At 43.9% G+C, this 12,278-nt stretch overlaps 1 protein-coding gene across 1 annotated transcript in view; it reads left to right on the top strand.

Moving 5' to 3' along the window:
• Nucleotides 1-12,278, top strand: part of obscnb (obscurin, cytoskeletal calmodulin and titin-interacting RhoGEF b) — a 583,513-nt gene that overhangs the window by 114,419 nt on the left and 456,816 nt on the right. The window contains exons 20-21 of the mRNA XM_048618408.1: nucleotides 174-440; nucleotides 9,595-9,864. Coding sequence (XP_048474365.1) covers nucleotides 174-440; nucleotides 9,595-9,864 — 537 coding nt within the window. The remainder of the gene's footprint in view (nucleotides 1-173; nucleotides 441-9,594; nucleotides 9,865-12,278) is intronic.

Raw genomic sequence — 12,278 nt, 5'->3', positions numbered from 1 at the left:
GTAACTGTATAATGGAAATGATGAATAAATATTTTATCCAATTGTGCTTCTCTATCGGAGCAACTGAAATTTGATACTGCAATTAGCAATATCTAGTAGTGACTATTAATAGTCAGCCCTAGCTTGTTTTTATTTTATACAGATGCAAACAGTTATTCTTGTATTTGTTTCAGAATTGCCAGTTAAAATTGTGAAGCCCTTAAAAGAGAAGATTGGCATTGAAAAACATCGTGTTATTTTTGAATGCAAGGTTTCCAGGCCAAATGCTGCTGTTAAGTGGTATCACAAAGGCAAAGGGATTCATCCTAGTAAAAAATATGAGATTGTGAGTGAAGATGTGTACAGAAAGCTCATAATTAATAATGTGGCTTTTGAAGATGAAGGCAGTTACATATGTGATGCCATTGATGACAAAACCACAGCAATGTTATATGTTGAAGGTAATAAAATAAAACATTAATAATGTTAATTTTGTAATGTTTTGCCAACACTAAGAGTGAAGCTGAAGAAGTAGTTTTAAAATAGTGCAGTTTGTAAGATTTCTGTGTAGATGGTAATATAGTAATATTGAAACAAATATTAATCTCCTTAATGAAAGTAAGTATTCTTTCCAAAGGCAAGTTAAATAGTACAATGCCTTACAATATCTGGATAGGCAACCATTCTTCATAAATTACAGCTAACAATATTGATATCTAATATGGAATTCAGGTATTGTTAAGTCCAGCTCATTTCTTTTCTCTTCAGATTGTTTCTTTAGGTTTCTTTCATTTATATACCATTTCACTTTTGAGACAGTCAGCAGGCCGATAGTCTCTGCTATTAGAAGGGGAATCAGAAAGCCTGAGATTAATTTAGAATTGGAATTAGCTTTATCGTCGCATGTACTCATGTTAGTACACTGAAAAGTTTATAAATTGCCACTTATGGCAGCATCTTAGGTACCAAGGTACCTAGGTACAGGTTCTTAGGTAAAAAATTTAGAATATAAAGAAATTTAAAGTCCAGAAATAAAATAGAAAAATAGAGAAATAAAAGTTCAGAATAATAGTCCTTTCAACCCAGACCACGCTGGGTTTCACCTCGAGGCTGGGAGTCAAGTCCCCACAGGCCAGGAGTCTGAATCCACACTGAGGCCAGGAGTTTGAATACATGCTGACACTGGGAGTTCGAGTCCACACTGGGGCCGGGAGTCCGCGCTGGCTTTCACCCCGGACATTGCCAATGCCGCCTGTGGATGGGAGGTACAAAGAAAAAGGAAAACGAAAACACAAAAGGCGAGAGAAATGAAGAAATGGAACACACTGAGCGGACGAGCTCTGGTTCAGGCTGCCATAATTTATCTTCCATTTTTTACAAATCCTGTGATGTAGCCACACAATCCCTACATCAAAGGTGATCTAAAACACTAGAGAACAACTTGATAGAGACAGTATATTAAGAATATCCCACAGTAGGTGGTGACAGTGAGGGAAATTACTGGACATGGAGGTAGTTGAATGGACCTTCTCTGGAGGAAAGGTGTCTTTTTTGGGGAAGGGGCCTCATGGGAAGGAGGAAACAAACAAAGGATTTCCTCTGCGAGATGTTTGATGTGCGTACATATAGTCTCTCTTTTGAAATAACTCCATAGAGGCCGGTATCCCATCAGCAAGTTACCCTTTATTTACGCATGAAGAGTCTTTGACACTGATAGCTGACTCTGAAGAGTTAGTACTAGAATGCCAGAATCTTTGACACTCCTCTTTTTATCTGTCAGCCTGGGCTGTCTGATTGGACTAGATTAACAGCCCTAGTCAGGGAACATATATTCTATGATGTCTAGCTGGCTGACCTCATTACAATATGTTTAACCTCAATTTCCTCCATTCCCTTTGCGGAGTTGTGAGTTCAAATCTCATGTTTCATTTCTGCCGTAGTCAGCAGGCTTCCATGGAACAAGCACCAAGTCGTGCTGAATGGGGTTGAAAGGAGCTTAGAGATGGAGCAGATGGTGGAGGAGTTGAGATTACCAGTATCCTTGAGAGAGACCATAGCTGTTCATTTGAAACTCAGACATTGGCAGAAGAAATTGCACGCCCTTAGAACAAACTGGACAAAGGTTCCCCACGCGTGTATTCTCAATAGTATGGAGGAAGGAAGCAATACTCCTCGTTCAGAATTCTCCTTGCCAATGTGTAGGAAGATGATCAGATTCAGCGAAAGAACAGAAACTCCTTATTATCCGGTGACTGAAGACTCAACTGAGACTACGCAGCTGGTATTGGCATTCAGAGCCCTCAGTGCATTTGAGCAGGTAACGTTTGTGATGGAACTTAAAGGCGGGAAAGCCAGTCCGGAAATATTGGAAGAGGTGCAATGTTCAAAGCAATTTGCAATGGATTTTCGAGATCTGTCAAGGTTTTTTGGGGACAGCAGTAGCCTTACACAGCTATGGCAGAGGCTTTATGAGTGAAAGCAAGCTGAAGGGAAGGACCCCATTTCTATATTCCTGGAGCTGGTGAAGTTGTTTAACCACATCGTCCTCCTAGATCTGAATGGATTTGAAGACGTTTAATGGTGATAATCATTTATCTTTGACACAGAGGACATATCGGCCAGACCATGGGGAAGGATTAGACTTCCTGCCATCCGGGAGGTGACTGTCAGCGTGGACCAGAATGTAAACCTCAGACTGAAGAGGCAAGCACAGACCTAGTCCTTGTGGTCCTATTTCCACTATAAGCCTCATGCCAAGGAGGTGTTGGCATTATGACATTTTGGGTCACTTCAAATGAGACTGCTTGTAACAACTACAATCACCTGAAGTTCAGGACTACCAGTGGAAGTCTTTGGAGTGAGGTGCCATCAGAGAGTCGTCAAGCCCTTACACCTCCCCTCTAGTTCTGGTGTGGAAGTAAGATAGAAAACTGAGGATCCATACCAATTTACCAGACATTCAACACAAAGGCTTATAAGGATACTTTTCTGAAGAAGGGTCCCAGCCCGAAACGTCAACTTTCCTGCTCCTCTGATGCTGCTAGGCCTGCTGTGTTCCTCCAGCTCCACACTGTGTTATCTCTGACTCCAGCATAAGCAGTTCTTACTATCTGTCAGATTATAAGCAAGGCCTCACACCTAACATGCATTGTCTGACCTAAAATGTCACCTCTTCTTTACGGTATCTGCAGTTCTTGCTATCTCTCATAAGGATACTTACTGTGTACCTCTGACTGGGGAAGCATTGCAAGTTCTCAGAAGTGCAAAGTATTGCTGCAAAGTCTCAGTTTGGCTCATAGTTATAACTAGTAACACATTGCTTAACAAGGCATGAAAAAGACAGCATGCCGAGCATAGCCTGGGGTCATTACGAATACACAAGAATGCCTTTTCGACGCTGTAATGCCCTTGTCACCTTCATGCATGTGACGATAAATGTTTTGCAACTTTAATTACCAGTCCCTCCTTTTGTATCTGGAAAATATTCTCATCTTAAGCTTTACACTCAAAGAGACCAGTGAAAGACTAGACACCATTTTAGCCTGCTGGATGCAATTTAGCACGAAATTCAAACCAGAGAAGAGTAAATTTTTGTGGACAAAGAAATAATTCCATGGCACATTATTACCAAGAAGGCATTACTCCTGATGGTGAAAAAAGTCTGCGCAGTAAAGTAATAGTCTAAAGATGGAGAGGGAACTGAGTGGGTTCCTGTCCTTGGCTACCGAGATTTCCATCTCTCTTTCATACTAGAAAACAATGGCAATTTCCTTGGCCTAAGGATGGTGCTGATACATGCTAAAGGGCAGAAGACAGTGGTTATCTTTTATGCCAGCTGGAGTCTCAATCTAAATCAGGGGAATATGGAGAATTACTTCAGTATGAAACTCAAACTGCTAGTTTTGAGGTGGGCTAGTTTCAAGAAGTTCAGAAGCATTATGATTGGTCAAAGTTTGAAGTGTTTACAAACCACTATCAACTCAGCTACATTCAAATATCTATTTAGCTTGGAGTATTAGAGATACAATGAGCCACTGAGATAACAGGAGCAGATCAGAGGAGCAGGAAAGCTAATGTTTCGGGCCTAGACCCTTCTTCAGAAATGGGGGAGGGGAAGGGGGATCTGAAATGAATAGGGAGAGAGGGGGAGGTGGATAGAAGATGGATAGAGGAGAAGATAGGTCGAGAGGAGACAAACAGGTCAAAGAGGCGGGGATGGAGCCAGTAAAGGTGAGTGTAGGTGGGGAGTTAGGAAGGGGATAGGTCAGCCTAGGGAGGACAGACAGGTCAAAGGGGTGGGATGAGGCTAGTAGGTAGGAGATGGCTGTGTGGCTTGAGGTGGGAGGAGGGGATAGGTGGGAAGAAGAACAGGTGAGGGAGGCGGGGACAAGCTGGGCTGGTTTTGGGATGCAGTAGGGGGAGGGGAGATTTTGAAGCTTGTGAAGTCCACATTGATACCATTGGGCTGCAGGGTTCCCAAGCGGAATATGAGTTGCTGTTCGTGCAACCTTTGGGTGGCATCGTTGTGGCACTGCAGGAGGCCCAGGATGGACATGTCATCTGAGGAATGGGAGGGGGAGTTGAAATGGTTTGCGACTGGGAGGTGCAGTTGTTTATTGCGAACCGAGCGTAGGTGTTCTGCAAAGCAGTCCCCAAGCCTCCGCTTGGTTTCCCCGATGTAGCGGAGGCCACAACGGGAACAGCGGATACAGTATACCACATTAGCAGGTGTGCAGGTGAACATCTGCTTGATGTGGAAAGTCTTCTTGGGGCCTGGGATGGGGGTGAGGGAGGAGGTGTAGGGGTAGGTATAGCACTTCCTGCGGTTGCAGGGAAAAGTGCTGGGTGAGGTGGGGCTGGAGGTGAGTGTGGAGCGGACAAGGGAGTCCCGGAGAGAGTGGTCCCTCCGGAAAGCAGATAAGGGTGGGGAGGGAAAAATGTCTTTGGTGGTGGGGTCGGATTGCAGATGGCGGAAGTGTCGGAGGATGATGCGTTGGATCCAGAGGTTGGTGGGGTGGTACGTGAAGATGAGGGGGATTCTGTTTTGGTTGTTATTGCGGAGAGGGGGTGTGAGGGATGAGTTGCGGGAAATGCGGGAGACATAGTTGAGGGCGTTCTCGACCACAGATGCGGGGAAGTTGCGGTCCTTGAAAAACGAGGACATCTGAGATTTTTGGGAGTGGAATGCCTCATCCTGGGAGCAGATGCGGCAGAGGCGAAGGAATTGGGAATACGGGATGGCATTTTTGCAGGAAGGTGGGTGGGACGAGATGTATTCAAGGTAGCTGTGGGAGTCGGTGGGCTTGAAACCGATATCCATTTCAAGCCTACCGACTCTCACAGCTACCTGGAATACACCTCCTCCCACCACACCCGGCACTTCTCCCTGCAACCGCAGGAAGTGCTACACCTGCCCCACACCTCCCCCCTCACCCCCATCCCAGGCCCCAAGAAGACTTTCCACATCAAGCAGATGTTCACCTGCACATCTGCTAATGTGGTATACTGTATCCGCTGTTCCCGTTGTGGCCTCCTCTACATCGGGAAAACCAAGCGGAGGCTTGGGGACCACTTTGCGGAACACCTACGCTTGGTTCGCACTAAACAACTGCACCTCCCAGTAGCGAACCATTTCAACTCCTCCTCCCATTCCTCAGACAACATGTCCATCCTGGGCCTCCTGCAGTGCCACAACGATGCCACCCGAAGGTTGCACGAACAGCACCTCATATTCCGCTTGGGAACCCTGCAGCCCAATGGTATGAATGATGACGTCACAAGCTTCAAAATCTCCCCTCCCTCTACCGCATCCCAAAACCAGCCCAGCTTGTCCCCGCCTCCCTAACCTGTTCTTCCTCCCACCTATCCCCTCCTCCCACCTCAGGCCCCACCCCCATCTCCTACCTACTAGCCTCATCCCACCCCCTTGACCTGTCTGTCCTCCCTGGACTGACCTATCTCCTCCCTAACTCCCCACCTACACTCACCTTTACTGGCTCCATCCCCGCCTCTTTGACCTGTCTGTCTCCTCTCCACCTATCTTCTCCTCTATCCATCTTCTATCCACCTCCCCCTCTCTCCCTATTTATTTCAGAACCCCCTTCCCCATTTCTGAAGAAGGGTCTAGGCCCGAAGCATTAGCTTTCCTGCTCCTCTGATGCTGCTTGGCCTGCTGTGTTCATCCAGCTCTACACCTTGTTATCTCAGATTCTCCAGCATCTGCAGTTCCTACTATCTCTGAAACAATGAGCCACTGAATTCAGTTTTGAGTTCAGTCCAGTACAGGTCAAGTAAAAGTAATGCAAATATTCCCTAGTTAGAAGACTTACCAGGGGACTGAACCCACCCCTGCCTGGCTATCGGGGTCTGTGGTTGATGCCATGTCCATGTCGAGGAAACACTTTAACTGTCTCCTTCTTCCCCCAAAAGACACCCAAGTGAGTTCTAACCCCACTGCGAAACCTCTTCTAGGGATGCCCACCTTGAAGAAGTTCTCCTCCTCCCTCCGGAAAGACCTCAGTGGATCTCTCTCCCACTGCAACCCTCTGGTAATCTCTTCAGCCCTGAAACTCTTCACTCACTTATCACCATCCCAACTAACTTCCCCAGCCCCACCACTCCTCTCTCTATTTATTTCTGAGCTCCCTTCCCCCTCCCCCATTTCTGAAGAAGGGTCCCGACCTGAAACGTCAGCTTTCCTGCTCCTCTGATGCTGCCTGGCCTACTGTGTTCCTGCAGCTCCACACCGTGTTATCTCTTTTCTCCAGAGAGCATTGTATGACTGCCACAGCTGCCCAAACCAGTGTCCTCCTCATCATTGTCATCTGCTACTGAGGATTCCATTACACATCTCCTTGCCGTTCTGGCAACTACACGTAGCACATAGTGATGGTTTGCTAAGTAGTAGTGTGATTGACAGACTCAATTGCGCCATGATAGCTACGTTTTGTCCACACTAGTCGCAGCATTCTCTTCCTGCATCACTGATCTGGGCAAATGGAGGGGGTTGGGGTGATATGCAGCATTTGCCAATGCTGGTACCTTCCAAGGGGTCCAGGCTGTGAGGTGGATCACCTACATTGGGTTCTATCTTAGTCAGGTCTCCAAGAGTCATATTATTGGCAGCACATGGTGATTTGGTTTCTGTCCCCTGGCATGTCATCCCTGCGTCGATTTCATGGTGGGAGTAAGCCTCTCTTCCCCAACTCACCCACTGCATGCATCCCCTAGATTCATAACGCACCGATCACTCGGGATTCCTCATCACTATCTGACTCCACTTCACTTGAGCCATCATGTACCGACACTTCAGATTTTGCAATACTGTTGAGAAATTGACTTGCCTCCACATCATCCACCAGACCTTTGGCCTCAAATAAATTGCCCTTTATAAACCAATTGTTGGGGCTGCTCCTTCAGCAATAGGTTCACCAACATTGGTGCAGCCATCTGTGTCCAGTTGTTTGTTGATCCTGTGGATCAGGATCTTATTCCAAATCCAGATATTGATGTTATAGCAAATATGTATCCACGGCCCTCGTCCTTCTAGGTAGTATAGGTACTCTGTTTGGAATGTGCCTTTGGAGAAGCCATGGAGAGTTACTGGGCAAATGATAGAAAGGCATTGATCGTGACATGGACCAGGAGGTTGCTCACAGACTTTATGAAACCAAGGCATTGATAAGCCGAGGCATAGAGGCATGTGAACATTTTATTGCAAAGCAGTTCCAGGCCAATTGATGTAATAAAACATGTTTGCTTTTCCATTATAGTATTTGGTAACCAGCTGGCTGGGAGCCCACTGCTTACTCTTTGGGAGAAAATTTTGGGGTAAAACTTGAGGAGAAAAAATTTGCACTATTGTTTTGAATAAAGAATAGTTTTCTATTTTAAATCTGCTAATTCTATGATTAGTTACATAGAAGTATGGAGAATAGGAACAGAAGTATGCCATTTAACACTTCAAGCCTGCTCTGCCATTCAATGTGATCATGGCTCATCATCTATCTCAATGACCTGTTCCTGCTTTCTTCCCATTCCCTTTGATTCCTTTAGCCCAAGAGGTATATCTAACTCCTCTTGAAAACATTCAATGTTTTGTCCCTAACCACTTCCCGTGGCAGACATTTCCACAGGCTCACCACTCTGGGTGAAGGGGTTTCTCCTCATCTCAATCCTAAGTAGCCTATTCTGTATCCTTAAACAGTGACCCTTGGTTCTGGATAAGTTGAGTTCATGGAAAATACCTGCATTCTTAACCACTGGCTGAGACTTGGGTTTTTTGTAGGCTCAGCGTACTTAATTAAATACACATTTCTGTACCAAAGGACTGAAGCTCCAACTTCCATAATAAAAACGAACTGGGTTACAGTAGTTACTACATTCTCATTAAACAAATAAAAGCAAAATTGTTTCTGCACTGTTAAGCATCAAATTGCATGGACAAACCTAACCTTTGAGATAATTGTGCATGAGTGTACACACTACAGTATGTATGAATGAAACCACAGACACCTGGAGAGAAGCATTGTTACGGACCTTGTCTGTAGGAAAGAGGATGCAATTGAGGAATCTGGAGCATGGTTCCCAGTGCCCCAGCATTCTGCCTGATGTTACTTGTTGCCCTTTTCCTACCTTCTGAGATAGCGTTCCAAAGTCTCAGACATCTCTGTCCTGAAAGGACAACCTAAAACTGTAAATCAGTGCTCCTTGTTCTGGATTGACCCAAAAAAGGTCATACCATTTCCACCTGCCAAGACATTAAGGATCCTAAATACTTAAGTTATCCCTCGCTCTACTACTCTACTAAGCTTCTTCTAGTGTGAGCCATGTCTAGGGTTGGTCGTATTGCAGGTAACCAACACAGGCTTCAGTGATGCTGCAGGCTTGCAGGAGTTAAATGTTGTCTGGGTGGTCTTCAAAGATGGTGACTGCCTCTTTTGACTATGGAATGTCCCATGTGCGAGAACTTCCTGAGGTTACCCATAAGATTTTCGGTTCAATTTGCAAAACAGCTCATATGCTTTAGTAGTGAACGAAAACCTGTACCAGTCCCGAGCAGAGTCAGAAGTCACACAACACCAGGTTATAATCCAACAGGTTTATTTGAAATCACAAGCTTTTGGAGCTTTGGCAAAGGAGCAGTGCTTCGAAAGCTTGTGATTTCAAATAAACCTGTTGGACTATAACCTGGTGCCCTGTGACTTCTGACTTCGTCCACCCCAGTCCAACACCAGCACCTCCACTAGTCCTGAGCAAAAATGATGACCTCTAACACGGCCAACACCACATCCCGACTCCACAATGGAAGATTTTGCCTGTTTAGTTCTCTGTAAAGATTTTTGAGATTGCATTATGCCTTTAACAAAATAAAAACGTTTAATAAATTCTGAATGCTTGATTGACATTGCTTTTCTTTCTTTCTTTCTTTATCATTATACCTTTCGATTTCTAATGTGACTTCAGTAGGTTTTTATTCAATTCAACAAATATTGGTATTTATTTATCCCATTATTCAGACCAAATTTGTGACAAGTTGAAGAATTTGATATGTTGCACACAATTTAACATGCAAAAGGAATTATCTAACTTCTATCAATTTCTTTAAATGTACAGAGCAATCAATTGCCATTGTTAAGCAGCTATGTGATGTGGAAGTCACAGAGCCAAACGATGCAAGTTTTCAGTGTGAGCTTTCAATTGCTGATGTAAAGCCTCCAAAATGGATACTAAATGGTGAACTTCTTCACGCTTCTGAAGATGTGGAGATTGAGCATTCTGGCACTACCCATCGTCTGACTCTGAAAAGAACAAGTTGTAAGATGACTGGCTTGCTGCAGTTCATTGCAGGGAAATCAAAATCTGAGGCGAGGCTAACAATTAAAGGTATTCAAACTCTTTGTTTCCCTGTTCTCCCAAATTTTTAATTTTCATTTTTGACCATAATTCATGTTGACAGCTATCTGCAACATTTAGTACTGTTATTTTACAACATGATAGGTTAATAGAAGACTTTAGGAATTAGGTTAAGGATCGTTTATTTCATGCACATGAAGACAGAGCAGCTTTATCTTCATGAAGTGTAAAACTCAACTCTGCTGTGTTACAAACACCTCCAAGCTTTATAAAAATCATTACAACATACTTATTGCATTTCTCTATCCAGTTGTCTTCCATTATCTGCTGTTTCACCACCATCTTCGTAAGCATTGTCTGTATTTCACCCAAGGCCAACTCCAACTCACTCATAGTGTAGCTCCTATACTACTAGCCTGTCTTCGTACATATGTAGTTCCAATTTGCTTTTACAATATGATTGAAAATTTAACCCTTAACTGCCTGAGACTGATTCAAACCTTTTACCTTTTCCTGTTTTTGGTTATTGGCTGAGCTCACGTAGTATCATACAGAAGTATGAACATAAGTTAATGCTGTCACCAGGTGCAGAAATCGAGGCACTTGGGGAATCTAATTATACAAGAGGAGAAATATTACCTTCCAGAAGTTGGGGTAAAAGTTGAAAATGAGGTTGGCAATTGGTTAAAGAAGGATGGTTGTTTCCGGCAATAAGCATTAGGAACATATCTTTAACACGTTAGCATGCCATTATACTCGTTAAACCACAAGTCACTATGGTACGATGATTTCTCACCACAGCTTGTCATGATGTAAGATCTACCTCATAGTTTTTCTGCCACCATTCTTTTTCCTTGTAAGGATATACGTGGGCCATCTTGTTGTAATGAGGTAGAGGAAAACCACCTGATAGTCTTGTGACACCACAAGAAGAGGCTGTTGTTTTAAACAAGATGTCGTTTATTGCTGTGGTAACTAGGTAGAAGTTACATTGGTATGGTAGAAATTGTTACTGAAAATACAAAGGAAAACTCAAAGTTAGGTCTGACTCCTTCAGGTCCAACGTGTTCCCCTGCTCAGGGTCATGTGATATCATCACTGTGCAGTGCTTAACATGCTCCTCAGCATTAACTCTTTAAGACCTTTATGCCCTCCCTGGCTTCATTCCCATTAATATTATATACTCACATATATATAATCACATCTGCCACTATCCCTTCTCCCCAGGTCTCTTACTTCACAAATTCCAACAGTCTGAAGGTACTGCTATTTTCCATTCACTTCAGACTTGGAAACTTGAGAAGTCTCTGTGTTGAAGATTATTGACTTTGATTATGTTCCTGACGGTGTGACAGTTTCAGGTCCCTTAGAACTGGAAAACCTTTTGTCTTTTGGACTTCCTTCACTGAGGATGTCTTTCCTGCTGAAACAGACAATTGTTCAATTGTAATATCTGGAGGACCTTTAAACTTGTTAACTTGCTTTGCAAAAAACTGCAATACTGTTGAAATAAGTACTTTATTCTTTTCAGTATCCTGGATCTCCAAACCAGACAGTTTATTCTTGACTGTGCCCTGAATCTATGAACATTGGTCACTACACCTCATCAGTGGTTTCCATGGAGCTATATTGTTATGATCCCACTTCTGGAGTGATGGGCGTGTGGAATGCGCTGCTGGCAGTGGTAGTGGAGTTAGATACTTTAGAGACTTTTAAGCGACTCTTGGATAGGCACATGGAGGATAGGAAAATGTAGGGTATGCAGAGTAGGTTGGCACAACATCATGGGCTGAAGGACCTGTACTGTTCTATGTTCTATGTTCAACTTTGTGGTAATGCTTTTCTGTTTACACTGCATTGCCCATAGATACTGGCCAGGTATCAAGCTTAGGGTTGTAGAAGCAATTTTTTATCTAATCTGTATAGGTTGGGACAGTACACTTGGCCGCATGCCATCTGACCCTGCATCCTCCAACTCCCTTATTCTTTGTCACCACTCCTGTGTCCTTCTGGTGATGTGAACCAAGTAGGCTTGTTATGCATTCTGTATCTGCTGGGTGATAACCAAAACGTAGAAGATGGCCTTAAACCGCGTGTGTATCTACATATTTGATTTACACCAAGTGGGGTTGTCTGTTTGTTCGATATCATCAGCCAGTGCTTTAGATTGTTGCTGCAAGGTATCATACATTCTGTGCTCTTTTCACCTTTGAGGAGTCTGCAATAATGGAATTACTTAGTAGAACTGGTTCAAATACTATTTCAGAGATAGTAGGAACTGCAGATGCTGGAGAATCTGAGATAACAAGGTGTAGAGCTGGATGAACACAGCAGGCCAAGCAGCATCAGAGGAGCAGGAAAGCTGACGTTTCGGGCCTAGACCAATCACACAACACCAGGTTATACTCCAACAGGTTTATCTGAAAACACATCATATATCATAG

Source organism: Rhincodon typus, chromosome 2, assembly GCF_021869965.1.
Source record: "Rhincodon typus isolate 14 chromosome 2, sRhiTyp1.1, whole genome shotgun sequence".
In the NCBI taxonomy this organism is placed as follows: Eukaryota; Metazoa; Chordata; class Chondrichthyes; order Orectolobiformes; family Rhincodontidae; genus Rhincodon; species Rhincodon typus.
Note: the sequence above shows the minus strand (reverse complement) of the source record. Positions and strands in the feature narration are given on the sequence as shown.